Source organism: Ovis canadensis, chromosome 3 (genome assembly GCF_042477335.2).
Source record: "Ovis canadensis isolate MfBH-ARS-UI-01 breed Bighorn chromosome 3, ARS-UI_OviCan_v2, whole genome shotgun sequence".
Taxonomy (NCBI): domain Eukaryota; kingdom Metazoa; phylum Chordata; class Mammalia; order Artiodactyla; family Bovidae; genus Ovis; species Ovis canadensis.
Window position 1 is genome coordinate 174,881,629 of NC_091247.1, and position 27,505 is coordinate 174,909,133.

At 37.5% G+C, this 27,505-nt stretch overlaps 1 protein-coding gene across 1 annotated transcript in view; it reads right to left on the reverse strand.

Moving 5' to 3' along the window:
• ANKS1B (ankyrin repeat and sterile alpha motif domain containing 1B) overlaps positions 1–27,505 on the reverse strand; it is a 1,178,069-nt gene that overhangs the window by 723,416 nt on the left and 427,148 nt on the right. Inside the window, exon 11 of the mRNA XM_069585128.1 lies at positions 9,422–9,558. Within this exon, the coding sequence (XP_069441229.1) occupies positions 9,422–9,558 (137 nt within the window). The remainder of the gene's footprint in view (positions 1–9,421; positions 9,559–27,505) is intronic.

Here is a 27,505-nt window from a genome sequence, read left to right on the forward strand (position 1 = left end):
CTGCAACCCAATACAATATGCTATACTTATTCTGAGTTATATGCCTCTGCTTTTTACATACCCACTCTCATTTCTAATTCTAAATTTTAGCATATGTATTCTATAACCCTCCAGTGCCCAGTAAAATGTGATTCTAGATTTGGCAAGAATTTTATGCACCCCCAGTTCTAAACCCTTAATGAAGGGAGAGATAATATGGCTTATTATTAAACTACTTTATTATTAGTTCATTAAGCACAAAGCAAGTCCAGGAGAATGCCCAAATTATTTATTTTCTTCAGGTTGAGTTGTCACCTGATTGAAACAGAGGCCATCAGAGGTAGGAGTTCAGGAATGGCTCATCTTTTTGCAAATCATCTCTCTTAGACTCTTGAGAAAACTGGGCCCTTGAGTATTCTCTTTTCTTTACCCTTATGCCCTCTTTGCTTATTTTTCATAGGGTCCTTCCTCTTCTGCAAAAGTGCAGCCTAAAATCACTTCATTCTGCTGAATACTATTCAGGATAGGATTTAAAATACATGGTGGAATTTGGACAGTACCAGGAGTACCTCAAAATACTCAGAACTTTCAAATTTTCCAGGTTGGCTATCTGTTAGCATGCAACTATGCTCATTAAGATATTATAATGTTCAGTATTAAGCACCTGTTTGTCTTTTCTGTGACATTGTGCTAAAATAGGCTCTTCTTCCTCTACCTTGGGTCATTTCTCAAACATCCTCTTTTATTACTATAGATTTGATTTGTGCTGTGAAATAAGAGAAAAGAGTAGAAAATCAACCCAAATAAAACAACCACTGAGGCATAGCTCAAGAAAGCAGTACTTTAGCAACTAATGCTTTATCTAAAGTGTCTTTTGCATCCAGAGATGCCAGAATGTTTGAACTTTGAAGTTATTATACAATTTAACATTACAGTCTCCACCATGCATGTCTCTTTTAGTCTCCTCATTCCTATTCTTTACAACCAGGTTTAATTTCCGATATCCTAAAATAAAAGAAAAAAACTGTTTCCTTAACCATGCCCATCTTTCAACACACTGCCACATGCTTTCTTTCCTTTTACCACCACCATTTCATTCCTTTAAAAACCAACTATTCAAAAAAGTAATCTACAATTAGCGCATTGTTTTTCTCCAACCCTTCAACTCTTTGTATTTTCTCCACTTGAGAAAATTTCACTCTTGAAGGTCTTTGCCCTCATAATCACCACATAAAGTGACATTTTAATCTCTTCTCCTCCACCTCCCGACAAGTTTTGACAGTATTGACTAATCTCCTCTTCAGTTTTCTTTCCTCTCTTTATATTCATGACAACGTGCTGTCTTCCTTCTTCCAGTCAGTTCAGTCCCTCAGTCATGTCTGACTCTTTGCAACCCCATGGACTGCAGCATGCCAGGCTTCGCTGTCCATCACCAACTCCCAGAACTTACTCAAACTCAGGTCCATCGAGTCAGTGATGCCATCCAATCATCTCATCCTCTTTCATCCCTTTTTCCTCCCACCTTCAATCTTTCCCAGCATCAGGGTCTTTTCCAATGTCAGTTCTTCATGTCAGGTGGCCAAAGTATTGGAGTTTCAGCTTCAATATCAGTCCTTCCAATGAATATTCAGGACTGATTTCTTTTAGGATGGACTGGTTGGGTCTCCTTGCAGTCCAAGGGACTTTCAAGAGTCTTCTCCAACACCACAGTTCAAAAGCATCAATTCTTCGGCACTCAGCTTTCTAAATACTCCAACTCTCACATCCATACATGACTACTAGAAAAACCATAGCTTTGACTAGGCAGACCTTTGTTGGTAAAGCATTGTTTCTGCTTTTTAATATGCTATCTAGGTTGGTCATAGCCTTTCTTCCAAGGAGCAAGTGTCTTTTAATTTCATGGCTGCAGTCACCATCTGCAGTGATTTTGCAGCCTAAGAAAATAAAGTCTCTCACTGTTTCCATTGTTTCCCCATCTATTTGCCATGAAATGATGGGACCAGATGCCATGATCTTAGTTTTCTGAATGCTGAGTTTTAAGCCAGCTTTTTCACTCTCCTCTTTCACTGTCATCAAGAGGCTCTTTAGTTCTTCTTTGCTTTCTGCCATAAAGGTGGGGTCATCTGCATATCTAAGGTTATTGATATTTTTCCCAGCAATCTTGATTCCAGCTTGTGCTTCTTCCAGCCCAGTATTTTGCATGATATACTCTGCATATAAGTTAAATAAGCAGCATGGCAATATACAGCCTTGATGTACTCCTTTCCCTATTTGGAACTAGTCTGTTGTTCCATGTCCAGTTCTAACTGTTGCTTCTTGATCTGCATGAAGATTTCTCAGGAGGTAGGTCAGGTGGTCTGGTATTCCCATCTCTTTCAGAATTTTCCACAGTTTATTGTGACCCACACAGTCAAAGGCTTTGGCATAGCCAATAAAGAAGAAGTAGATGTTTTTCTGGAACTCTCTTGCTTTTTGATGATCCAGCAGATGTTGCCAAGTTGATCTCAGGTTCCTCTGCCTTTTCTAAATCCAACTGGAACATCTGGAAGTTCATGGTTCACATATTATTGAAGCCTGGCTTGGAGAATTTTGAGCATTACTTTGCTAGCGTGTGAGATGAGTGCAATTGTGCGGTAGTTTTAACATTCGTTGGCACTGCCTTTCTTTGTAACTGGAATGAAAACTGACCTTTTCCAGTCCTGTGGACACTGCTGAGTTTTCCAAATTTGCTGACATATTGAGAGAAGCACTTACATAGCACCAACTTTTAAGATTTGAAATAAGTCAAAAGGAATTTCATCACCTTCATTAGCTTTGTTCCTAGTGATGCTTCCTAAGGCCCATTTGACTTCACATTCGAGGATATCTTGTTCTAGGTGCCTTCCTAAGGCCCGCTTGACTTCACATTCCAGGATGTCTGGCTCGTCCTCCTTTATCGTTTCTCAATGCTTCTGTCTCTCTTTTACTAAGGCCCTGTTTCTCAAGTAAATGCTAAGAAAGTACTTAAACTTCTGGGTTCTCAATTTATTCATCTATAAAATTACAATAATAATATCCATTCCCTCTAAAATTATGAAAATTAAATTATATTAGGTGCTTTACATATATTAACTATATTCCTAAGTGTAAGCATTTGCAAGCATACCACCTTTGGTACTATTTCCCTTTACCATCAAATTCTGTAAATGACTGTAAAATCTTCACCTTAAGCTCCTAACCTCTCTCACCATAATTCTATAGTAATATTTCAGTTTGTATACCATCCCTCACTCTCAAGGAGTTTACAAAACCAAATTTGTCATATCACCCTCTCCCTCATCAAAATGAACTTCTGCTTAAGTTTTTCCTACTTCTATTACTATCATTCAAAAATTCCAGTCAACCAGTCATCTTTGACTCCCTTAGGTCTAAGCTACCTCTCCATACATGCTTTATCCAAAGTGTCTCTTGCATCAGGTGCTATACAAAAAGGTTAAAACATCATAACCATGTTCAAAGTTGGATTAACATTCAAAATTAAAGGAATGCATTTATCACTTTAATAGAACAAAAAGAAAAAAAGTAATATGATCATCCAAATATATTTAAAAAAATGGAAAAAAATACATTTATGTTAAAAAAAACTTTCAGCAGGTGTACTTATGGCTGATTCTTGTTGATGTATGAGAGAAAACCACAAAATTCTGCAAAGCAATTATCCTTCAATTTAAAAAATAAAAAAGAGGGAAAAAAAACTCTCCACAAACTAGAAGCAGAAGGGTACATATAAGAAACTTTAAGCTTATAGTTAATGTTGAAATATTGAGTGTGTTCCCTCAAAATAGCAAATAAAGGAAGGATTTCTGGCTTTACTACTTCCATGCACCATAAAGATAAGAAAAAGAAATAAAAGACATAAAAATAAGAAAGGATAAAGTAAGACCATTATTATTTTCAGATGACACGGGAGGAAAAAATCCTAAGGAAATTATTTTTAAATGAACTACTGTGAGTTTTAAATGAAATAATCCAGGTGGAAGTTACAAGGATGATATCAAACAATTGTATTTCTATATATCAACAGTAAACAAAATTGGAAAGTTAAAATAGTAAACAGTACTAAAGCATTAAGTCAACTCAGTGAGAAAGGAAAGTCTTTAGCCATATAGGAAAAAAAATGAGACTTGACTCCCACCTCACACCATACAAAAATGATTTGTGCTAGTTTGCAGAACTAAATGCAAAAGCCAGAACCAGAAAGCTTATGGGGTTAAAAAAAAATGGGTTCATATACTTATGGAAAAAGACACAAAATGCATTAACCATGAAAAAAAATTAAAAATTAGATCTCACTAAAATTAAAATATTCTATTCATCAAAAGGTACCATTAAAAAATATTAAGGTCAGTTTTCCCCTTGTGGTCCAGTGGTTAAGGATCTGCTTTGTAATACAGGAGACACGGGTTTGATCCTTAGCTGGGGAAGATCCCTCATGCCATGGAGAAACAGCCCCTGCACCACAGCTACTGAACCAGCACTCTAGAGGCCATGCTCTGCAGCAAGAGAGGCCACCACAGTAAGAAGCCCATGCACCACTACTAGGCAGTGACCCCTACGCACCACAGCTAGAGAAAGCCCACTTGGAGCAACTAAGACCCAGCACAACCGTAAATAAATAAATAAATAGTTTTTTAGAAATTAAGGCAAATTACTGACTGGGAAAAATATTTGCAGTGCATAAACCAGACAAATAACTAAAATCTTCTAGAATTACAGGAGAATTTAGTAATAAATGTAGTGATAAAAAATATTGTAGTAGTAATAAATGTCATATGAATGTATTAATAAAAAATTACTACAAATTGACAATTAGGAAATTGAACAATCCCATAAAAAAGGCATGAACAGGCACTCCTCAAAAGATATAAGCAATAGCCACAGGAAAAAGTGCTTAAAGCCACAATGAGAAATGCTTTCATACCCATAAGCATGGTTAAAATGAAAAAAAAATTGAAAGTGTAACTGTTGGCAAGACTATGGAGAAATAAAAAAATCTCAGATATTTCTATGTGGGATTAAATTATGGAACTACTACTTCAGAAAACTCTTGGCAAATTTCTTATAATATTAGCTATTCATCTGCCCTACAACCTGACAATTCTACTTTTTGGTATCTATATGAACATTTAGTGCACAGTAATTCATAATACCAAATAACATGAAACAACTATGTTAATCCAACTACTCAGCAAAAAAGAAAAAAAAAAGGCATAACATGAGTGAATTATATTGAGTGAAAGAATCCAGACCTGGGCATATATAAAACATACAAACACAGTAGGATTCCATTTACATAAAGTTCATGAATAGGCAATTCTAAATTATGATGATAAAAATCAGAAAGAAGTGGCACCCGTGGTAAAGAATCTGCCCGCCAGTTCAGGAGATGCAAGAGATGTGGGTGCAGTCCCTGGGTTGGGAAGATCCCTTGGAGTAGGAAATGGCAACCCACTGCACTATTCTTGCCTGAAAAATTCCATGGACAGAAGACCCTGATGGGCTACAGCCCATGGGGTTGCAAAGAGTCAGACATGCCTGAGCAACTGAGCAAGCATGCATGCACACACTGAGGCAGGAACAAGGGCCACGGATTGGAAACAGGCATGAGGCAACTTTCTGAGGGAAACACCAATGTTCTACATCCTGCCTTGAGTGGTGGTTACACCTACATACACAGTTGTTAAAATCTGTCAAACTGTATTTTTCTATTAAGGGTAAAAAGATGCTTCACCAGCAAAACATTTGGGGAAAAAAAGGCATTACAAAGATAAAGCAAAGAGAAAACTGGTATGTCGATGCTGTGCTGTGCTCAGTCGCTCAGTTGTGTCCAACTCTTTGCGACCCCATGGACTGTCCACCAGGCTCTGCTGTCCATGGGGATTCTCTAGGCAAGAATACTGGAGGAATGCCCTCCTCCAGGGGATTTTCCCAACCCAGGGATCAAAACCAGGTCTCCTGCAATAGACCTACCTAAATTTTTTAACATGTAAATATTTTTCAAGTACTTCAGGTATCTTTTCAAGTTTACAAACAATTCTATTTTCAAGTATGAGTAACTGAGCCCAGCCTTGCAAATTCATCTAAATAGAGAGCCTCAGGCTTGTGGGTCAATATATTGAAAAGAAACAAAGAGAATCCAGTAGCACACCAGTATTTCAGACTCTCTGAATCAAAAATAGAAAGTTTCACAATCTGAAGAATTTTAAGACATGAAAGAGTCCAAAGAAGCAAAGGTAAAAAGATCAAATCCAGGATGCAGAATTAACAGCTGTGACTTACTGAGTTAATAAATATGCCAAATAGTCAAACTCAATAAAGCACTGCAAAATCTGTCACAATTAATACACCAGTCAGAAACACATGCAATGTATAATCAGCTCTACCTCATATTGAAAGCAAGAATTCATTGGTTATAATGGATATCTTCCATTTATAGATAGAGTTATGACAGTAGACTAGATAAAAGGTATGCATGGGGCAAAGGAGAAGTAGCCCAACTTGCTCTATCTGATCAGTATCTATTTGTAGTGAGTGAATAAGATGAACAGTTCTGTTTTTATCTCTCCTCTGTTCTGGATCACTCTTCTCACAATAAGACTAAACACATGTACTAATGCCCAGGCAAATAAATGTAAATTAATGATTGAGAGTTGTACTTATACTTCCGTTTTCAAGGCTCATCACCAGTTTTAAGAGTGAAATGATCATTCCAATAATGTTATTAATTTATAATTAATAAATGAAAACAGTATTTGAATACCCATAAGTCAATCAAATCGCATTCATGCATTTCCAGACAGAAAAGCCAGGAGAATTATCAAACACCTGGACTTCCCTGGTGGCTCAGATGGTAAAGCGTCTATCTACAATGCGGGAGACCTGGGTTCGATCCCTTGGTCAGGAAGATCCACTGGAGAAAGAAATGGCAATCCACTCCAGGGCTATTGCCTAGAAAATCCCATGGACAGAGGAGCCTGATAGGTTACAGTCCATGGGGTCGCAAAGAGTGGGACACGACTGAGCGACTTCACTTTCACTACTTTATCAAACACCTAGAGGGTTAATAAGCCTATGATCAAAATATAGGTTCTTATATAAGCTAACCAATAATTATCTTTCCTTTGGAACAGTAGCTCTTGTCAATGTTCCATTCCTGACACACCTGTGCCTGTCAGAGCACAGCAGGGAGTCCTCTGCTTTATCCATCTAGCTGTCTGCTATTCACACCCTCTAGTCTCCAAACCATTTCTTGAAATCACATGTTCTACTCCAATACTCCTTCATAATTACTTTCACTTGAATTTTCTATTCCCTGCTCTCCATAATAAATGAAGAACCCCAGGAGATCAGGACTCAAAAGGAGAAATAACTATTGCACCAATGTCTCTGAGGTATAAGAAAGAGTGGCCCAAGTGAGGTTATATTCTTTCTTAATTATATACCATAGCTGTTATTGTTCCACAACATACCTACACACAGGCTGCATTGGTTCTAATTGAAACACCATCATCCTTAGTTTCATAATTTTTTCCCTTCATTTTTCCTTCCCTAAATCATCATTACAACATCTAATAAAGGAAAGTAGAGTCAGTTACCTTCATACACATTTAAAAATGGACAGAACCAAGGAGTGGAGTCAAGTGGAATTTCTGGCTTTAACACTACTCCTAGATTTCTTCAAAGTTTACTAAAATAAGATAGAATATATAAAGGAGGATTTATGGAGTAAGATCCTTTAGAGTGCATTAGATTACACAGAAAGGAATCTTTTTCGTTCACTGAATGACCAAATGCATTTACATTAGAGAATTTACACTGATATAAAATTAAATGTTTAGCAATAAATTTTATTAATATATATAAGACAATCTCCTACATATATAGTCTAAAATGTTGGAAATGCAATAGTTGCACCATAGCACCAGAAACACCTTAACCTAGTGAGAAAACCAATGATAATAAATGTGACATTTAGCAACTAAATCTAAGCTTTGTGGGGCTTATTTCCTGAAACAAATGAACTACATCAAATTTCCCTGAAAACGAAGAGGAATTATTGAAGACATTTTCCTGCTCCACGTATCAGGACATTGTGTGAAATATTACCTATGCCTAAATGAACCTGTAAGTTTTATCCTCATAAAGAGGTAGCAAATTATATATCCTAATGAGGAGTTTTCTACCCTCTGAACAGGATTGTAGGAGACAATTATTACACCAAGGAAAGTACAAGAAACTTCAAATCAGTTGCACAACTTAGCCCCTTTGGAGTGCCAATATCCTTACCCATAACACTAAAATATACATTCCCTTGGAACTGATAAAGGTTAAACAAAATAATTTGTAGGAAAGTATTCTATAAGCTGTAGCAGATATGCAAAGCTTAAGTGTCATTTTACTGATGAGGACGATACATATAATGAAAAAATCCAAAATAAGTTGTGTTAAAGAAGGTAAGATGTTAAATTATTGTTCATTTAGGTCAAAACAATCTTAAGACATATTTGTTCTGCAAAGTGGCTCAAAATATTTGTTCATACTATATATCTAAGTAGATAGTGAATGGCATTGATTGGATCCAAAGTTCCTCTCTCTTGAATTTTATGAGGCCCATTCAGAATGAGCCAGGTTGAGAACACCACCAATTCCATGTTCTGAGTCCATCTGTTGGCAAAAATATAATGCAAACAGCTTTATAAGTGCTATTTTCAATGAAATATCACAGAACAGCTTGTCCCAATGATATTTCTAAAGCTTGCCTGCAAACCGCCTACTGGGAAATCCAACTGAAAGAAAAGGGGTAAGAGAAAGACACTCATACAGAAAAGTGACAGAAATGGAAAAAAAGAACAAAGGGTAAAGAGACTAGCTAGAGGAAATTGAACACTGGAGAAAAATAAGGAGCAATGAGAGGTGTGATATCAAATACAGACGAAATTAGTTTGAAGCCATAAAGAAGAAAGATTTGGAAAAAACATGTATATAGAAACAACTGGGGTTGGAGGATAAAGAACTTATCACAATCATTGTGGCATGTCCAAAGAAATGAAGACAAAAGAAAAAGGAAACACCAGAGAACATGTAACATCTCAATAGTTTGAGCATAATTATTAAAATGTTGAGAAAAATGATGTGAAATAGCCATTTTTCTAAGCTTGTTTTTGCATATACAAATTCAATTTTTCGTTAATATACAAATTCAACTTTCCAAAAGCTAACAGATTTCAATGTGTATCATCATCTCCAAGGGAAGGAAACATTCTCTTCCAAGTCCATTCTTTTAACCTGGAAGTCCATTTACTTATTATAAAATAGTCCTGGTATTTCAATATAGATGGTGTGCATGCACTGATTCAAAAACAGAATATATTAAACTGCACATGATGTCATGATGAGCACTTACCTGGGGTCGAATGACTTTTACAATATTTTTGAGGGCAGTGTCAGGAGATGGAGGTGAGCAGTCAGGTGTTGGGCCTGTAGAGCTGTTTCTATGGTTACTAGTTCCTGGAGCAGTAATTGCTACCTCAGAGGCATTATCTGGGAATAAAAATAGAACAACCATGAACCTAATCACTCAGTTTACCTTCTAAGACTTAAAATTAATTAAATGAACATGAATTGATATTTCAACTTAAAACTGGTATTAATTATAAGATCATAATGTGAAATACACTCAGCAGTTTAAAGATAATTTGTTTATTGAATATTTTATTTTCTTTTAGAATGTTAAATATCCCCCTGTAGTATTGTTCCAAGGAGAAAGAGTATTTTTTTTTTATGTTTAAGGTATATTTTTATTTCTATAAATATTTTTGTGTTATTCTGGGTACAGTTATTTGTTTTTTTTTTTTCTTTCTTTATTTATTTTTTTCTTTATTTATTTATTTTTTTTTATTTTTAGTTATTTTTTACATTTTAAAAACTTTAATTCTTACATGCATTCCCAAACATGAACCCCCCTCCCACCTCCCTCCCCATAACATCTTTCTGGGTCATCCCCATGCACCAGCCCCAAGCATGCTGCATCCCGCGTCAGACATAGACTGGCGATTCAATTCACATGATAGTATACATGTTAGAATGTCATTCTCCCAAATCATCCCACCCTCTCCCTCTCCCTCTGAGTCCAAAAGTCCGTTATACACATCTGTGTCTCTTTCCCTGTCTTGCATACAGGGTCGTCATTGCCATCTTCCTAAATTCCATATATATGTGTTAGTATACTGTATTGGTGTTTTTCTTTCTGGCTTACTTCACTCTGTATAATCGGCTCCAGTTTCATCCATCTCATCAGAACTGATTCAAATGAATTCTTTTTAACCGCTGAGTAATACTCCATTGTGTATATGTACCACAGCTTTCTTATCCATTCATCTGCTGATGGACATCTAGGTTGTTTCCATGTCCTGGCTATTATAAACAGTGCTGCGATGAACATTGGGGTACATGTGTCTCTTTCAATTCTGGTTTCCTCGGTGTGTATGCCCAGCAGTGGGATTGCTGGGTCATAAGGTAGTTCTATTTGCAATTTTTTAAGGAATCTCCACACTGTTCTCCAAGGAGAAAGAGTATTATTACTTAATTAATAATGATAGGTCATCCAGCATAAATGTTTAGATTGCCACTATACAGATGACTAAAACATCACCTTAACTTTAAAAAAATGCTCTTTTTATATGACTGGCCCAAGTTTTCTCTATAATATTCATGCCTTCCCAAAGCACTTTTTCCAGAAATCCCTCAAATTGCAAAAAAAAAAAATAGCATCCCAGTAAATTAACTTGGATAAAAAACTGACATTTGTGCAAAATAGTTTTATAGTGTAGATAAAAACAAAATTATCACTCCCAGATACATGTATCTTCCTAGATGGTCAAAGCTAAGTGAATGAAATTTCAAAAATCCAAAGTAATCTTCCCTTATCTTCAGTATTGTGGGAGCAGAAAGAAGAAACTGATGACTTGAAAATCAGCAATATGTATAACATTTTCCTCCTAAATTTATATCAAAACAAAATAACATCAAAGATGCAGTTTTAGAATGCTTAAAATACTGGGGAAAGGATGGAGAAGATTCTGTAAATAACTTCTGCTAGCACATAGAAGTTATATTATTTTAACAGCACTTTGGCAAATCCTCTAGAACTTTTTATGGAACCTGTTGCAAGCTCAAATCTTCAAAACATTTACTTCCTTGTTATATTTTTAATTAGTCCCCAATAATTTTCTGTACTCGACAGCTGAACTGGTCCAAAAATGACTAAGACTGTGAATTCTTTAGAGACCAGCAAGTTTCTCTGTTCCATAGCCATTGTCAACAATCCCAGGTGAAAAGCAATAACTTGTGAAGGCACTTCTTGCTCACAGAAGGCAAGAGGATGAAACTACCCATTACTTTAAAATATAATTTATTTTCACTGGGGAATCCAGACATAGGCTCATGAAATAAAAAATGCAAGTGTGATACACCAAATTAAATAGAGAATTCATAAAATGTCTTAGATGTGTCCAGAGTTCACTCTTGATTTAGTATAATACATAAGGTGGGGTTTGAATGGGCATCTCAAGAATAAGCCAGGTTCTGAAAGACAGTAGTTTGTGGGGGAAGTCTTCTGAATAGGCTAAGGTAGTATGAGTGAACACTGAAATGGAGGCAAAACATCAGTTAGCAAGAATGACAAGATGCATTCATTCTCTCTAATTCATCCCTTTCCTTTCATTCATTCAATCATACATCTAAAACATTTATTTGGGAGCAATTATGTATTTGGCATTATGTTTTATGAATAAATCGAAAAGAATCTCTGGTCAGGGATTAAGATGAACAGGTGGAACACAGATTCTCAGGGCTGTGAAGCTATTCTGAACTATACTGTAACTGTGGGTATATGTCTCTATACATTTGTCCAAACCCACAGAATGTACAGCTCCAAGAGTGAACCCTAACGTGAACTATGGACTTTGTGTGATAATGATGTGTCAGTGTCAAGGTTCACTGACTGAAAATAAACGTCCCACTCTGGAGGGGCATACTGATAGTGTGGGAAGCTGCACCTGGGTGGCAGCAGGGAGTATGAAAGGAATCTCTATACTTTCCACTTGATTTTTCTGTAAACTTAAACCTGCTCTAAAAAATAAAGTCTAGTAATTTTTTTTAAAATCTCTGCCCTTGAGAGGTATATAATCAAATGTGCCATGAGACATGTAAACAATTTATAATGCAATATAACTTGAGAGTTGATAACAGGTAAATGAAGCACGATGAAAAAGCAGGGGGAGAAGAAATGCAGCTGTGGCTGGGAAGGAAGATGGTTGTAGAAAGCTGCAGTTTTCAGGTAAGAAAGGTAGGACTAGAACATAAAACATAAGGGCTTAGAGAGTGAAAGAGCATATATGAAGCTAATATTTTATGTTAGGAAGACGTTGGAGCTAAGTTTAGATAACTAAAAGTAGGTTTTATTATTTTGTTTATGCTTAATTCTATAGGCAATGGGAAATACTGAAGATATTTAAGCAGAGACCAGCCTAGTAATGACGATAATTGCTAATGGTTATTGAGCATTTATTATTTGCAGGGAGCATGTTAAATTTTTTTTACTTACTGAATCTCATTGAATCCTCCAAATAATTCTTTGAAATAGCTTCTATTACTACCATTCCCATTTTACAGAAAAGACAATCACAAAGTTAAATTTCCAGTAAATCGATGACAAGAAATTCTAGATTGACGGCACATTGCCTTTCTGCCTTTCCTAGGGTTAGCATGCCCTAGGTATGCAAGTATGAACGGAGGAGGCACAGCCTGAAGACTACTGCCATAGTCAAGTTATGGGCAGTCTCTGCTTCTAAATAGAGTCAACCAACTCCACAAAAACAAAGTAGAACGTGGAAACAGTAAGACAGAGATAGTAAAAACAGAAAATAGCAACCATAAACACATCTTGGAGTACACTTGTGTGTACTATATGTATAATACCTGAAGGCAGGGAGATGAGTTGACAACAGTGACTCAGGATAAATCAGAGTATTAGCATTTGAGATGGTGATAAGGTTGGATTCTGGATATATTTTGAAGATAGACTAATAGAATTTCTTGATATGTTGGATATAGGGGAGGAGAGAAATAGAGAAGGCAAGCATGACTAAGGTTTTTGGCCTGAGGAACTGAAAAAGATGGACTTTTGAGCTGCAGAAATAGGAAACACTATTGGAAAAGCACACATTCCCTACTGTATCACTTCAAATCTTGCCTCTATCCAATTTTCTCTCTTCTCTCCTTTTGGATTTCAGTGAAATAATGTTAGACTTATTATTTATTATAATTTATTATCTCTTTTGTACCCTCATTGTTTTCTCTCTGTATTGCATTCTGGATAGTTTTACATATATATAAATATTCATTTTCCAGCTTATTGGTTCTTCCTTCAGCTATGTCTAGTCTGCTATCAAACCATTTACTTACTTTCAATTATACTTTTCAGTTCTAAAATTTCTATTTGGTTCTTTTTCAAATACAATACATTATCATTTAGCATTTTCAATACCCCAGCATTTGCTTACTCTTATTTATTCGAAATGGAAGTTGTTTTGCTTTTTAATCTGTCTGATAACTCTAATGCTTGAAGTCTTCATGAATCTGTTTTTATGCCTCTATTTCTCATTCATAGTATTCTGTTCTGTCCGTCACATCTTCAATTCTGTGCTACTTTTTACTTTTTATTAGAATGAATTAAACATTAATTATGACTCTATCTTTCAGTAAATATTAATTCAAAAAAGAATCCAAACTCATATTCTAATACCAGATGCCGGGGTTTGTGGAAAACCTATCTGTTCAATGTTAGATAATTTATTTAATTGCTCTGGATTTTAGTCTTTCTTTAAAACATGAGGATAATTAATAACTGTATTCTGGGGCTTATGTGTGAGAGAATTCAAATGAGAAATAACTAGCACATAATCAGATACATAGTATGCAATTAATAAATTTGAGTTTCCTTTTTCCCCATCAAACCAAATATCAGAATTGAACTAAAATATGGAGGAGGAAAGAAAATCTAGAGACAAAAGCAAGGATATAAATAGTAGTACTTTGTAGATAAAATATCTAGAGTAATGACTCTGAGTACTGGGGTACAATTTGAGACCAGTATCTTTCAGCTACTAACACAAATTGGTAGGGACAGAATTTAATTCCAGAAATAAGAGATGATCCCTTGAGGAATGATTCACTGCAAGGTCTGGCCCTGTTAAGTGCTTTTGCCTCAAAGCCAGAAAAAACTGTTGGGTAGTCCATGCAAACTGTAAAGCAAAAGCTTCTTGAATGTTTCTTGTAAGAAATTTAATACATAGTACAAGACAGTGAAGAATCAAGTACTAAATTATTTTTAAAAGACTCTAAGAGTGTCCATTTTCTGAATCCATGATCTGTACCATTACACTGATAATTTGATTTTATACTACCTTGCATTGTTCATTATCTCTTCCAGACTAGGTTATATTTTCACAATGACTTACATTTCCCCTATTCTCCCCACAGCTCTTAGCTCAATGCAATCTTCTAAGAATACTAAGTGAAGTAAAATGAATAAAATAAAACTTGTGTGTCAGGGGAAACCATCATAAATGCCCTTAATTATATGGAGAAAGGTGATCTGGTTTTTATAATTTCATGGTCCTTTTGGAGAAATCCAAATGAAAAGTATATTCTAGAACATACATAAGAATCCTAGGAAAGTGATTTATTCTTAAAATATCCTTTATTATATTATTTATAAAAATCCACCAATCATCCAGTGGACTTTGCAAAATGACAGCTTAAATCCACGATGGTCTCACATGGTCAACCTGCATTTCACACCTGCAGCTACAAAACATTTCTGATGAAAAGGAAATGAGGTGTGTAAAAATTGCTTAGAGAAAATTACTGAATATATTTGCAATTTCAGATTGAAATGAGACACCTTCTAGTCACATTACTTTCTATGCATTAGATTATGCATTATGACTGTCAGTTTCTGCTATAGTAAAAAGCACAAGGAAAAACTTCCTAGTTTACAGAGGCTTTTACAAGAAAAGTATTCTATGAATACAAATAATTCATATGTAATGTTATAGTGTGCAATTTTAATGTCATTCACTAGAAGGTACTGAACAGCTAAAGTATACCAGAGACCGGGCTAGTTGCTATGTAGCTGGCAAATAGGCCTGATATTACTTTGGCTGGGGATTCAGGAAAGGTCTCATGGAAGAGGTGATGATTAAGGAGTTCTCTGACAGATTAGTAAAATTTAGAAAGAAATAAGTGTGAAAAACATTTCCAGAGTTGGAAGTAGGAGGAGTAAAAGGTATTGATAAAAAAGATGGGAAAGAGGAACATTTAGAAAGAGTCAGTTTGAATAGAATAGAATATTCATGGAGGTAATGCTAAGAAATGGAGGAGATACATACAACAAATTTGGGCTTTAGAATCAAAAAATCTAATCTGAAATCCTGCCACAGTCAACCTCAGTTTCATCATCTGAAAAAGTGCCTTTCTCATGGTTTTTTCGCAAGGATAAATAAAATATGTGTGCGTGTATGTGTGTATTTTTGCCTGGCACGTAGTAAATGTTCAATTAAAGTAATTATTGCTATTACTATCATATACATGCCTGATAATAATAACTATAAGTAGATAGGTGGCTTGAGGTATCATTGTGGAAAGTCTTGAATTACCAAGTAATTAAGTAACTAAGCAATTATCAAGTAAGCATTTAATAATTATTAGTGTAACAATTCAAGAAATATAATTTTCAATTACTGGCTTTAAGTCAGAAATTTGCAAAGCTTTTCTGTAAAGGTCCATATTGTAAACATTTTAAGCTCTGCAGGCTAGGTCATCTCTTTTGCAACTATTCAGCTCTGCTATTACAGCACAAAAGCAGCCATAGACAATACGTAAGCAAATGAGTGTGGCTGCATTACAAGAAAACTTTATTAACAAAAACAGGAATGGTCCAGATTTAGTTTTTAGTATTGATCAAGCATTTTACCAGATAAAATATGTGGTTGTTGTTGTTGTTTAGTCACTAAGTTATGTCCAACTCTTTGCAGAGGAGCCTGCTGACCATGGTAGGCAGATTTTAAGATCATCCTGTCTGATCCCTGCCTTATGGTATTCATGTTTTTATTACATTCTCACCCCTAGACTATAAATTGAACTTGTTGACCAGCTTCTAACAAATAAATATAGAATAACTGACCCTTGAACAATGCTGAGGTTAGGGATGCTGACGTCTATTAGGAAACGGCAACCCACTCCAGTGTTCTTGCCTGGAGAATCCCAGGGACTGTGGAGCCTGGTGGGCTGCCGTCTATGGGGTCACACAGAGTCGGACATGACTGAAGTGGCTTAGCAGCAGCAGCAGCAGCAGCAGCAGTGTAGTGCAATGTAGAGTAAAACCCTAGTATACCTTTCCAATTGGCCCTCATGGTCAGCAGTTCCTCTGTATCTGAGGTTCCATTTCTATAGATTCAACCAGCTACCGATGGTGTAGTCATGTAGTACTTATTTATTGAAAAGAACCTGAGTATAAATGGACCCATGCAGTTCAAACCCATGTTGTTCAAGGGTCAACTGTAATGAGATGTCGCTTCAGGATTAGGTTAGGAGAACAGCTTCAGGATTAGGTTAGAAAGAGAATGGCTTCTGCCATCTCATACTTTCTCAACTCTTTTGCACTGAGAAAAGCAAGTAACTGTGATGTGAACAGCCTTTGGGGAGGCCCACAAGGCACTGTGAGGGACTAAAGCCCTCAGTTTAACAGCCTACTGGGAACTGAAACTTGTCAAAAACTGCATGAGTCAACTTGAAAGTGGATCCTTCACACCCGGTCAAGCCTTGCAATGACTGTAGTTCTGACCAACAGCTTGACTGTGACCTCAGAGAGACCCTGCTCCAGAGCCACCCAGCTAAGACCCTCCTGGGTTCCTGGTCCACAAAACTGTACATGTGTGCATGCTCAGTCATGTCTGACTCTTTGAAACCCCGCAGACTGCAGCCCGCCAGGCTCCTCTGTCTATGGGACTTTTCAGGCAAGAATACTGGTGTGGGTTGCCATTTCCTCCTCCAGGGGCTCTTTCTGACCCAGGGAGCAAACGCATCTCCTGTGTCTCCTGCATTGCACATGGATTCTTTACCACTGAGCCACCAGGCAAGCCCACAAAAACTGTGAGGTAATAAATATTTGTTGTTTTCAGCCACATGTTTTGGGATAAATTGCTATATAGCAATAGAGAACTAATATGTTAGGTGTTTGGTTTACATTTATAACAAGGTCAACATGTTAAATGTTTGGGCTACAATAGTAAACAGACTCTCAACCTCATTTTGAAGTTGCTGCCTATTTAATGGAAAATGCAGAAGGAAAAATGTAGAATTAAAAATCTGTGTCATTCACGCTACCGTGGGAGCACAGAAGAGTGAGCCACTAACTGAATAAGGGGACCAAGGTAGGAAGTAAATTTATGTGTAAGGAGAGGAAGAAAAGAAGAAATATTTCATCATAGCCTTAAAGAATGAGTGCCATCAAGCATTTAAGGAGGGAGAAGCATTTTAAACAAACAAACAAAAAACACAATATGCAATGAGGCAGAAGTAAGAAAGAACATTATGACTTTGGGGAACTATAAAAAGCTAGCCTGGATGGAACACAGGATGTGTGTGGAAAAATGAATGGAGATGATGTTGGCAAAGTAAGGTATTAAGATGAAAGATGGCAAGGCATATGAAAAGATGAGAAAACAAAACTGACTTTGTGAAAGATTGAATTTTTCTATTAAAAAAAATCAGCAACATTGCATTTCTAAAATTGTTTTCTTTGAAGCTATGGTCAAACACCACTTCCATCTATAAAGGGAACAGACTACAAAGCTACAGTCACTTTAAAAATCTTATCATAGAAGAGGCCACATTTGTGTGCTAAATGCATGCTGATGTTGATTGACCAGCAACTTCAAGCTGACATTTGGTGTTTGAACAACTATAATCTGTAAAGATCTTTGGTCTTGTATACATCAGAGAAGCTCTTCTAAGAACCCAACAGCTCCAAGGTTTCAAGGACATCAAAGAGTCCACAGTCTCAATTCAACCATGAAAAGTAGCCCCGTGAATAGACTGTGGTAGGACAATATTCTCTGTCTCCTCACCCCCTCATTCTTGTTCCCATTCCTCAACCATGGCAGGGAGAGCATCTTTAGCATAATTACAATAATTATATAATCAGAATTATGCTGTAATTTGTGAGGACATTAGTAGAAGGAAGTGTTATTTGTCCTACAGATTCCCTACTCTGAAGAGCTCAAGAATTTAGGAGGAGTTGGGGCTGCTGCTGCTAAGTTGCTTCAGTTGTGTCCGACTCTGTGCGACCCCATAGATGGCAGCCCACCAGGCTCCCCCGTCCCTGGGATTCTCCAGGCAAGAACACTGGAGTGGGTTGCCATTTCCTTCTCCAATGCATGAAAATGAAAACTGAAAGTGAAGAGTTGGGGCAGTTGCTAACAGAATTTCACCAGCCTCCAGGATGGTACCAACAATTCCTTGACTTTTACCACCAGGATGAAATAGATCTCTGGGGTGATACACCCCAGAGATGAGTGTGCAAAATGAGAGGCAGAGGGAGGCCAGAGAAGATGAGTCCCCTCCCAAGGCTGACTTTCATGGACTGAATTGTAAGCAAATGAAAAGGGTAAAAAAAATTAAAGAAATAAAATATTTTATCTCATGTTGGACAACTCATGGATTCTTTGGTTTTGTGAATATATTTGTGCTTCAATTCTCACACAGATTTTTATTTTCTAGGGTCTATTGGCTTTGAGCACCATTTTGGGTTTTAATCTTTCCTTTTGGTCTTGATGACAAATACTTTCTTTTCTGATTTTGCTCTCAGTAGTGGCTTGTATTCACCTCCTGTATCCTTCTGCTCACTTAAAACTGGTGTTTACACCAAGCTGACCATGTCACACCCTAGCAATGTCCTGTCAGCCCAGAATCCCTTCTAAGCAGGCACTGAATCATCATTAAGAGAAGTTTAAAAATGAACTTGCTAAAACCCCACATGAAGGCATCATGGTAGCTGGAGGTGAAAATGAGATTTATTCTTTCATTATCACAGGGCTAAATTCCAGGATTCTTTCACATTCATGTGAAATATGAATGACTCTGCTAAATGTAATATGTAAAAACAACTCTGCTATGGTCTACACTGACTCATATCTATCATTTATTGAAATTCAGTTTACTCTCTTTTATGCCTCAAAGCCAAAGCACATGTTTCCCATTTCTTGCTTTCCACCCCAAACCTGCCATTACCTTGGGACCTTCAGATTTCTTGTAGATGCTTAAGCAATCATCTAAGCCTAATAGTGTTCTGATTTCTACTCATGTGATTTCCTTTTTTTTTTTTTTTTGATGTGGACCATTTTAAAGTCTTTATTAATCCATTTCAATATTACTTCTATTTTATGTTTTGTTTTGGCTTTGATTGCAAGGCATATGTGATCTTAGCTCCCCTACCAGAGACTGAACTCATGCTCATGCACTGGAAAGCAGCCTTAACCACCAGACTGCCACGGAAATCCCATTCTCATGTGACCTTTGATTTAACTCCTTTCTTATTCTTGTATCTGAAGCTAAACTAGGCACCTCATTTGAACAGCAGTGCTTCATTTGGGTATCGTAATCTCAAAGAACCCATTCCATAGACAGATAGCCCATCATTTTCACTCTCCCATTTCCCTCACTCAAACTAAACCTATTGTTAAACCCCATTGCTATAAACTAATTCTTTTTTTTTAGCTTTTTATTTTTTAAATTTTAATATCTTTAATTCTTACATGCGTTCCCAAACATGAACCCCCCTCCCACCTCCCTCCCCATAACATCTCTCTGGGTCATCCCCATGCGCCAGCCCCAAGCATGCTGCATCCTGCGTCAGACATAGACTGGCGATTCAATTCTTACATGATAGTATACATGTTAGAATGTCATTCTCCCAAATCATCCCACCCTCTCCCTCTCCCTCTGAGTCCAAAGGTCCATTATACACATCTGTGTCTCTTTCCCTGTCTTGCATACAGGGTCGTCATTGCCATCTTCCTAAATTCCATATATATGTGTTAGTATACTGTATTGGTGTTTTTCTTTCTGGCTTACTTCACTCTGTATAATCGGCTCCAGTTTCATCCATCTCATCAGAACTGATTCAAATGAATTCTTTTTTACGGCTGAGTAATACTCCATTGTGTATATGTACCACAGCTTGCTTATCCATTCATCTGCTGATGGACATCTAGGTTGTTTCCATGTCCTGGCTATTATAAACAGTGCTGCGATGAACATTGGGGTACAAGTGTCTCAATTCTGGTTTCCTCGGTGTGTATGCCCAGCCGTGGGATTGCTGGGTCATAAGGTAGTTCTATTTGCAATTTTTTAAGGAATCTCTACACTGTTCTCCTTAGTGGCTGTACTAGTTTGCATTCCCACCAACAGTGTAGGCGGGTTCCCTTTTCTCCACACCCTCTTCAGCATTTATTGCTTGCAGATTTTTGGATCGCAGCCATTCTGACTGGTGTGAAGTGGTACCTCATTGTGGTCTTGATTTGCATTTCTCTAATAATGAGTGAAGTTGAGCATCTTTTCATGTGTTTGTTAGCCATCCGTATGTCTTCTTTGGAGAAATGTCTATTTAGTTCTTTGGCCCATTTTTTGATTGGGTCGTTTATTTTTCTGGAATTAAGCTGCAGAAGTTGCTTGTATAGTTTTGAGATTAGTTGTTTGTCAGTTGCTTCATTTGCTATTATTTTCTCCCATTCAGAAGGCTGTCTTTTCACCTTGCTTATATTTTCCTTTGTTGTGCAGAAGCTTTTAATTTTAATTAGGTCCCATTTCTTTATTTTTGCTTTTATTTCCAGAATTCTGGGAGGTGGGTCATAGAGGATCCTGCTGTGATTTATGTCTGAGAGTGTTTTGCCTATGTTCTCCTCTAGGAGTGTTATAGTTTCTGATCTTACATTTAGATCTTTAATCCATTTTGAGTTTATTTTTGTGTGTGGTGTTAGAAAGTGATCTAGTTTCATTCTTTTACAAGTGGTTGACCAGTTTTCCCAGCACCACTTGTTAAAGAGATTGTCTTTCCTCCATTGTATATTCTTGCCTCCTTTGTCAAAGATAAGGTGTCCATATGTGTGTGGATTTATCTCTGGGCTTTCTATTTTGTTCCATTGATCTATATGTCTGTCTTTGTGCCAGTACCATACTGTCTTGATGACTGTGGCTTTGTAGTAGAGCCTGAAGTCAGGCAAGTTGATTCCTCCAGTTCCATTCTTCTTTCTCAAGATTGCTTTGGCTATTCGAGGTTTTTTGTATTTCCATACAAATCTTGAAATTATTTGTTCTAGTTCTGTGAAAAATGTGGCTGGTAGCTTGATAGGGATTGCACTGAATTTGTAAATTGCTTTGGGTAGTATACTCATTTTCACTATATTGATTCTTCCGATCCATGAAGATGGTATATTTCTCCATCTATTAGTGTCCTCTTTGATTTCTTTCACCAGTGTTTTATAGTTTTCTATATATAGGTCTTTAGTTTCTTTAGGTAGATATATTCCTAAGTATTTTATTCTTTTCGTTGCAATGGTGAATGGAATTGTTTCCTTAATTTCTTTTTCTACTTTCTCATTATTCGTGTATAGAAATGCAAGGGATTTCTGTGTGTTGATTTTATATCCTGCAACTTTACTATATTCATTGATTAGCTCTAGTAATTTTCTGGTGGAGTCTTTAGGGTTTTCCATGTAGAGGATCATGTCATCTGCAAACAGTGAGAGTTTTACTTCTTCTTTTCCAATTTGGATTCATTTCTTTTTCTGCTCTGATTGCTGTGGCCAAAACTTCCAGAACTATGTTGAATAGTAGTGGTGAAAGTGGACACCCTTGTCTTGTTCCTGACTTTAGGGGAAATGCTTTCAATTTTTCACCATTGAGGATAATGTTTGCTGTGGGTTTGTCATAGATAGCTTTTATTATGTTGAGGTATGTTCCTTCTATTCCTGCTTTCTGTAGAGTTTTTATCATAAATGGATGTTGAATTTTGTCAAAGGCCTTCTCTGCATCTATTGAGATAATCATATGGTTTTTATTTTTCAATTTGTTAATGTGGTGAATTACATTGATTGATTTGCGGATATTGAAGAATCCTTGCATCCCTGGGATAAAGCCCACTTGGTCATGGTGTATGATCTTTTTAATGTGTTGTTGGATTCTGATTGCTAGAATTTTGTTGAGGATTTTTGCATCTATGTTCATCAGTGATATTGGCCTGTAGTGTTCTTTTTTTTGTGACATCTTTGTCAGGTTTTGGTATTAGGGTGATGGTGGCCTCACAGAATGAGTTTGGAAGTTTACCTTCCTCTGCAATTTTCTGGAAGAGTTTGAGGAGGATAGGTGTTAGCTCTTCTCGAAATTTTTGGTAGAATTCAGCTGTGAAGCCGTCTGGACCTGGGCTTTTGTTTGCTGGAAGATTTCTGATTACAGTTTCAATTTCCGTGCTTGTGATGGGTCTGTTAAGATTTTCTATTTCTTCCTGGTTCAGTTTTGGAAAATTGTACTTTTCTAAGAATTTGTCCATTTCTTCCACGTTGTCCATTTTATTGGCATACAACAGCTGATAGTAGTCTCTTATGATCCTTTGTATTTCTGTGTTGTCTGTTGTGATCTCTCCATTTTCATTTCTAATTTTATTGATTTGATTTTTCTCTCTTTGCTTCTTGATGAGTCTGGCTAATGGTTTGTCAATTTTATCCTTTCAAAGAACCAGCTTTTGGCTTTGTTGATTTTTGCTATGGTCTCTTTTGTTTCTTTTGCATTTATTTCTGCCCTAATTTTTAAGATTTCTTTCCTTCTACTAACTCTGGGGTTCTCCAACTCTTCCTTTTCTAGTTGCTTTAGGTGTAGAGTTAGGTTATTTATTTGACTTTTTTCTTGTTTCTTGAGGTATGCCTGTATTGCTATGAACTTTCCTCTTAGCACTGCTTTTATAGTGTCCCACAGGTTTTGGGTTGTTGTGTTTTCATTTTCATTAGTTTCTATGCATATTTTGATTTCTTTTTTGATTTCTTCTGTGATTTGTTGGTTATTCAGAAGTGTGTTGTTCATCCTCCATATGTTGGAATTTTTAATAGTTTTTCTCCTGTAATTGAGATCTAATCTTAATGCATTATGGTCAGAAAAGATGCTTGGAATGATTTCGATTTTTTTGAATTTATCAAGTTTAGATTTATGGCCCAGGATGTGATCTATCCTGGAGAAGGTTCCATGAGCACTTGAAAAAAAGGTGAAATTCATTGTTTGGGGGTGAAATGTCCTATAGATATCAATTAGGTCTAACTGATCTAATGTATCATTTAAAGTTTGCGTTTCTTTGTTAATTTTCTGTTTAGTTGATCTGTCCATAGGTGTGAGTGGGGTATTAAAGTCTCCCACTATTATTGTGTTATTGTTGATTTCCCCTTTCATACTTGTTAGCATTTGTCTTACATATTGCGGTGCTCCTATATTGGGTGCATATATATTTATAATTGTTATATCTTCTTCTTGGATTGTTCCTTTGATCATTATGTAGTGGCCTTCTTTGTCTCTTGTCACAGCCTTTGTTTTAAAGTCTATTTTATCGGATATGAGTATTGCCACTCCTGCTTTCTTTTGGTCTCTATTTGCGTAGTATATCTTTTTCCAGCCCTTCACTTTCAGTCTGTATGTGTCCCTTGTTTTGAGGTGGGTCTCTTGTAAGCAGCATATAGAGGGGTCTTGTTTTTGTATCCATTCGGCCAGTCTTTGTCTTTTGGTTGGGGCATTCAACCCATTTACGTTTAAGGTAATTATTGATAAGTATGATCCTGTTACCATTTACTTTATTGTTTTGGGTTCAGGTTTATACACCCTTTTCGTGTTTCCTGTCTAGAGGATATCCTTTAGAGTTTGTTGGAGAGCTGGTTTGGTGGTGCTGAATTCTCTCAGCTTTTGCTTGTCTGTAAAGCTTTTGATTTCTCCTTCGTATTTGAATGAGATCCTTGCTGGGTACAGTAATCTGGGCTGTAGGTTATTGTCTTTCATCACTTTAAGTATGTCTTGCCATTCCCTCCTGGCCTAAAGAGTTTCTATTGAAAGATCAGCTGTTATCCTTATGGGAATCCCCTTGTGTGTTATTTGTTGTTTTTCCCTTGCTGCTTTTAATATTTGTTCTTTGTGTTTGATCTTTGTTAATTTGATTAATATGTGTCTTGGGGTGTTTCGCCTTGGGTTTATCCTATTTGGAACTCTCTGTGTTTCTTGGACTTGGGTGATTATTTCCTTCCCCATTTTAGGGAAGTTTTCAACTATTATCTCCTCAAGGATTTTCTCATGATCTTTCTGTCTTCTTCTTCTGGGACTCCTATAATTCGAATGTTGGAGCGTTTCATATTGTCCTGGAAGTCTCTGAGATTGTCCTCATTTCTTTTAATTCGTTTTTCTTGTTTCCTCTCTGATTCATTTATTTCTACCATTCTATCTTTTATTTCACTAATCCTATCTTCTGCCTCCGTTATTCTACTATTTGTTGCCTCCAGAGTGTTTCTGATCTCATTTATTGCATTATTCATTATATTTTGACTCTTTTTTATTTCTTCTAGGTCCTTGTTAAACCTTTCTTGCATCTTCTCAATCCTTGTCTCTAGGCTATTTATCTGTGTTTCCATTTTGATTTCAAGATTTTGGATCATTTTCACTATCAATATTCGGAATTCCTTCTCCGGTAGATTCCCTACTTCTTCCTCTTTTGTTTGGTTTGGTGGGCAACTCTCCTGTTCCTTTGCCTGCTGAGTATTCCTCTGTCTCTTCATCTTGGTTATATTGCTGCGTTTGGGGTGGCCTTTTTATATTCTGGTAATTTGTGGAGTTCTCTTTATTATGGAGCTTCCTCACTTTGGGTGGAGTTCTATCAGTGGCTTGTCAAGGTTTCCTGGTTAGGGAGGCTTGTGTTGGAGTTTTGGTGGGTGGAGCTGGGTTTCTTCTCTCTGGAGTGCAGTGGAGTGACCAGTAATGGGTTATGAGACATCAAAGGTTTGGGGATAATTTTGAGCTGCCTGTATATTGAAGCTCAGGGGAGTGTTCCTGTGTTGCTGGAGAATTTGCGTGGTATGTCTTGTTTTGGAACTTGTTGGCCCTTGGGTGGAGCGTGGTTTCAGTGTAGGTATGAAGGCATTTGATGAGCTCCTATTGCTTAATGTTCCCTGAATTCAAGAGTTCTCTAATGTTTTCAGGCTTTGGATTTAAGCTTCCTGCTTCTGGTTTTCAGTTTTATTTTCACAGTAGCCTCTAGACTTCTCCATCTATACAGCACCGATGATAAAACATCTAGGTTAAAGATGAAAAGTTTCTCCACCTTGAGGGACACTCAGAGAGGTTCACTGAGTTACAAGGAGAAGAGAAGATGGAGGGGGTAGTTAGAGGTAACTGGAATGAGATGCGGTGAGATCAAAAGAGAAGAGAGCAAGCTAGCTAGTAGTCACTTCCTTATGTGCGCTCTATAGTCTGGACCGCTCAGAGGTATTTACAGAGTTATACGGGGAAGAGGAGAGGGAGGAAGTAGATAGAGGTGACCAGGAGGATAAGAGAGAGGAATGAGTAGGAGAGAGACAAATCCTGCCAGTAACCAGTTCCTTAGGTGTTCTCTACCGTCTGGAACACACAGAGATTCACAGAGTTGGATAGAGAAGAGATGGGGGAGAAAAGAGACAGAGGCCACCTGGTGGAGAAAAAGGAGAGTCCAGAGGAGGAGAGAGTGGTCAAGCCAGTAATCTCGCTCTCAGGTAAACTTGGGTAGTGAAGTTTGGGTTTTTAAATGTACAAAATTGACAACAAAAACCTAAGAGCAAAGATTAAAAATCTAGAGTAGAGGTTGGATTTTCAAAGATACAATATTAAAGAAAAGCAGAAGGAAAAAGGAAGAAAGAAAAAAAAAAGAATTATTAAAAAAAACAAAAAACAAAAAAACACCAACAACCATCCAAAGAGTATATATGGTGTTTGCCTTAAAAAAAAAAAAAAGTTTTTTTTAAAAATAGTAATAATAGGTTATAGAAATAAAAATTAGAGGAGAAATAGAAGACTTAACAATTTAAAAAAAGCTAGAAAAAAAAAGGAAAAAAAAAAACAAAAAAGCAAAAAGCAAAAAAAAAAAAAAAGGAATGATTTTAAAAATATTAAAAATATATCTGGCCCTTCTCTGATGTTATGGGCCGTGTGGGCTCACTTCCAAAGTGGTTCCCTCTGTTTAACTTCTTCTGTTTGCTGGTTTTTTAGGCTCACTAGTTCAGTCGCGCTGTGGGGAGGGGGGATGCTGCAAACAAATAGCACTGTCGTGTGCACACAGTATCTCTGCCCCGCTTGACCTGTCCTTTCTCGCGGCGCACAAACTGCTCCGGCTCTACGATGCTCAGCCGGGAACCGTCTGGGGCCGGCCCTAGGCTGCGTGCACTTCCCCGGTCCAAGCCGCTCAGGTTCGGCGCTCAGGCAGCCCTCAGAGGCACAAATGCGGCTGGGACTGCGCTTTGTGCCCTTCCCAGGTCCGAGTAGCTCAGGAGTTTGGCGAGCGCGATTGCCGCGGCTTGTCACCTTTTCCACCGCTGCCGCTCAGCTCTCTGGGTGGACTGCTGGCGCAACCCGTGAGGCAGACTGTGACTGTCCAGCACCCCCAGAAGTCTTAGCAAAGGAGCCTGCTTGCAGTTAGGTAAGTAAAGTCTCTCCGGGTCTGCAATTGCCCCTTTCCAGTCCTTACGGCTCTGGCTGCCTGTCCCCGGCGGGGGATGGTCTGCAGACGGCTTTTTCCGTTCCGTCCTTTGTTCTGTGCTCGGTCCTGGCAGTGTCTTATGTTCGAGCTTTTCGCATGGTAGCTATCCCACAGTCTGGTTTGCTAGCCCAAGTTAGATCGTTCTGGTTGTGCGTGGGGCATTTCCTGCCCGATTCTTGCAAAGCACTGCAGCCCGCGCCTCCCACGCGTCCCTGCCGTGCCCCCACTTCCCAATGGCGGATGCAGGCGTCTGTGCTGCTTTTCCTCTGGGGGAGTTACTGTTGGGCTTGTAATCTGTTGGTTTTAATTATTTATCTATTTTTCCTTCCTGTTACGTTGCCCTCTGTGTTTCCAAGGCTCGCCACAGACTCGGCAGGGAGAGTGTTTCCTGGTGTTTGGAAACCTCTCTTCTTAAAATTCCCTTCCCGGGACGGGCTTCCCTTCCCAGGACGGAGCTCCCTCCCCACCTCTTTTGTCTCCTTTTTTCGTCTTTTATATTTTTTCCTACCTGTTTTTGAAGACAATGGTCTGCTTTTCTGGTTGCCTGATGTCCTCTGCCAGCCTACAGAAGTTGTTTTGTGGAGTTTGCTCTGCGTTGAAATGTTCTTTTGAGGAATT